This window comes from Alnus glutinosa, chromosome 6 (assembly GCF_958979055.1).
Source record: "Alnus glutinosa chromosome 6, dhAlnGlut1.1, whole genome shotgun sequence".
NCBI classification, from domain to species: domain Eukaryota; kingdom Viridiplantae; phylum Streptophyta; class Magnoliopsida; order Fagales; family Betulaceae; genus Alnus; species Alnus glutinosa.
In genome coordinates, this window is record NC_084891.1 from 20,124,007 (window position 1) to 20,127,142 (window position 3,136).

Consider the following 3,136-nt stretch of genomic DNA (forward strand, 5'->3'; position numbering starts at 1 on the left):
CGTACAAAAATTAACGATGGGTGCTCAAAATAATTTTGTTTTTTCCCTTTTAAAGTTATTATTTTCTTTAGGTTAGGTAAGAAAAGGAAAAACCATGATCCGAGAGTGTTTGGAAAATGGCGTGGAATTGGGGTGTAAAAGTCAAACATGCAAAGGGATTAAGGAAGTTTTATTTATTTTTGTTTCCCAGAGGAGTCACAATTCTAACGCATGCCTTTACTCTTTCTCATATTCTACTCTCTACTTGTCATTACTACTCATTACTAAATATTTCATAAATCTAATAAAATCAAATGCCCTCCTAATAACTGATCCAATATTCAATGCCCCCAAATTAATTCTCTATCGATCGATCTCTTCTTTCTTATTTCCTTCAACTTTCCCATTTCACAATTATATTCATCCCTCTCTCTCTCTCTCTCTCTCTCTCTCTCATGGAAGATGATCATGAAGCATGCAACACAAGGCTGCATCTTGGACTTGGCTTCTTCGGCGACCGTGTTCCGAGGAAGGAGACACGTAATCATGATCAGAAGGAGGAAAAGCCTCTCGTTTGCTTGGACTTCATGTTTCCGAGAGAGGAAGCCATTAACGTGGATCACAAGGCAGACAGATCAACGTTCAGAAAATTCGACAGGGACGATGAATACCCGAATAAGGAAAACGATTCCGACAGCCACCCAAACAAGGACGCAGGGAGAAAGAAACTGCGCCTCTCAAAAGACCAATCCATCTTGCTTGAAGACTGCTTCAAACTTCATAGCACCCTCTCTCCGGTAAACTTTTCCATGCTACGCTTCATAAATGTTTTTTTTTTTTTTTTTTTAATGATGGGAAGGTTCGTGTACTCACCCTTGAAAGGCAAACTTTGAATTCGTTGAACGAATCGAACTTTGCTACGAGCATGACTCAAAAAATTGTTTTCACTAAAAAGGGGTTGTCAGTTGTCTATGACCGGCCCATGCAAGGCGTCCTTTACATGAATCGAACTTTGTTGCGGGCGTGACTCAAAAAATTGTTTGCGCTAAAAAGAATTCGAACCTTACACCTGATTCCAAATCCGGGGCGTTCCCTATATGTTATTTAGATTTTAATTTCGATTTAATGGTTTATGTGTTGTAGAGATCAGTGATTGATTGATAATGAAAAAACATGCAGGCCCAGAAACAGGCAGTTGCTGGGCAATTGAATCTGAAGCCGAGACAAGTGGAAGTTTGGTTTCAAAACAAAAGAGCAAGGTAATTAATTAATGAATTTTTGCATCTCTTTTTTTTTTTTTTTTTTTTTTTAATATCTTTATCTATTTGTAATTATATTTGATAAGAATTAATTAAATTGATCGATGCTTCAGAACCAAGTTAAAGCAAACGGAAGTAGACTGTGAATTCTTGAAGAAATGCTGTGAAAGTCTAAGGGACGAGAACAGAAGATTGAAGAGAGAATTACAGGAGCTACGGTCGCTCAAAGTTGGATCGTCGCCATTATATATTCAACTCCCAAAGGCTGCAACTCTTCGAATGTGCCCGGCGTGCGAGAAAATCGTAAAAGCCACTGACGGGAAGAATGCAGCCGTCTTCGATGGGGTCGGCCGGAGGAATAAGAAACTGCAGAGTGGGTTTGATGGCACAAACTGAGACAGATTAATTCTAATTGGTTTGGTTCGTACCCATCACTACTTTAACAACACTTTTTAGACTATCCGGCCACTTCTCCGGACACGTACGTACGTGACCTTTGTATGAAATTTCATTTCTCATATTATATATATTCAAATTTCTAACGAATCAGACAGATAATTATTGTAATTCTCATTTCAATCACCCCAAATAAGTTGGGACGGTCAAGAATTGTTCCACTTTTGAGAAAGATAGGGTAGAATAAATTGTTGAATTCTTAGCAAATCGCATGGTTAGACCAAATTTCCTTTAATCATTGATTTGACAGGAAAGTTGTTGCGCCTCTCTCTCTCTCTCTCTCTCTCTCTCTCTCTCTCTCTCTCTCTCTCTCTCTCTCTCTCTCTCTCTCTCTCTCTCTCTCTCTCTCTCTCTCTCTCTCTCATATTGGATAAATAAGAGAGTTTCATGGGGGACTTCTGTTGAAATTTAAAGCAGCAGCCAATATTTTTTTGTGTGTTTGGAGTGTTGTCCTCTTTCTCTTTCAAATCATTAACATTTGATATATCATATCTGTGATTAACTAAAATAATTTAATTCAAAAAAAAATTAAGGGAAGGATCCTGATCGGTATACCATTTCTGTGATCACTTGCTAGACTCCATTTTTCGTTCTAGTATTTGTGTGATTACATGTAGAATATTTATAAATGCAGTTGATATAAATTTTATCAAAAAACTTAATGGCCCGTCAAATCAAACCTATTAGTGATTATTACGTGTCATATATGCCACATTAGTATTATTCAAAATTTAAAAAGAAAAAAGTTTTAGGGTGGATCGACCATTGATCCCATTTAATTAGGTAAAAGACGTGGCTCAACTATTTCTTAATATTTTTTTTTTAAAATAATATTAATGTGATATATGAAACACGTGAAAGTCATTGATAGATTACTACACATAAATGGAGGTAGCAAGGCTAGGTAAAGCTACAACGTTTGTGGAACAGTTTGAGTATTAGAGGAAGGTACGTACGCTAAAACATTAACCTAACAATAATTGTGCATTGATACTACCAATGTGGCTACTCTTGCATTATTATTCTAGAAAAATATAAATGTTTGTTAATGCTATTTGTTGAGAAATTTCAAAAATTATGTTTTTGTCTATTCTACGTACGGTCATTTCACTAGGTTCTAATTAATTCTTAAATTAGTCATTTAAAAATAAAATAAAAAAATTAAATAGTTAATTGAAATTGTTACGCCAGTATTATAGAATAAAAATATAGTATATAGCATTTCTCGTATTGTTTGTTTTGGGTTTGAAAAAATGTTAAGATTTAATGTAAAAGTAAAAATTGTTTTGTATTTTTAAGAGCGTTTTGCGTTTGGTTTGTTTGCCAATATTTTTATTTTTTTTTAAAAAAATAAATATATTAACAATTTTTTTTTTTTTAATATCATCCTTATAGGAGAGTTGCCAGTTGTGTCTATTTGAGAAAGATTGATGTAGGCAGGA

At 34.9% G+C, this 3,136-nt stretch overlaps 1 protein-coding gene across 1 annotated transcript; it reads left to right on the top strand.

Annotated features, from left to right (window-relative positions):
* The first annotated feature begins 220 nt into the window (after positions 1 to 220).
* Positions 221 to 1,963, top strand: LOC133871862 (homeobox-leucine zipper protein HAT22-like). The gene is made up of 3 exons (XM_062309301.1): positions 221 to 776; positions 1,159 to 1,238; positions 1,352 to 1,963. Exons 1-3 carry the CDS (start codon positions 435 to 437, stop codon positions 1,632 to 1,634), a joined length of 705 nt encoding a protein of 234 aa, XP_062165285.1. The 5' UTR covers positions 221 to 434; the 3' UTR covers positions 1,635 to 1,963.
* Positions 1,964 to 3,136: the final 1,173 nt, after the last annotated feature.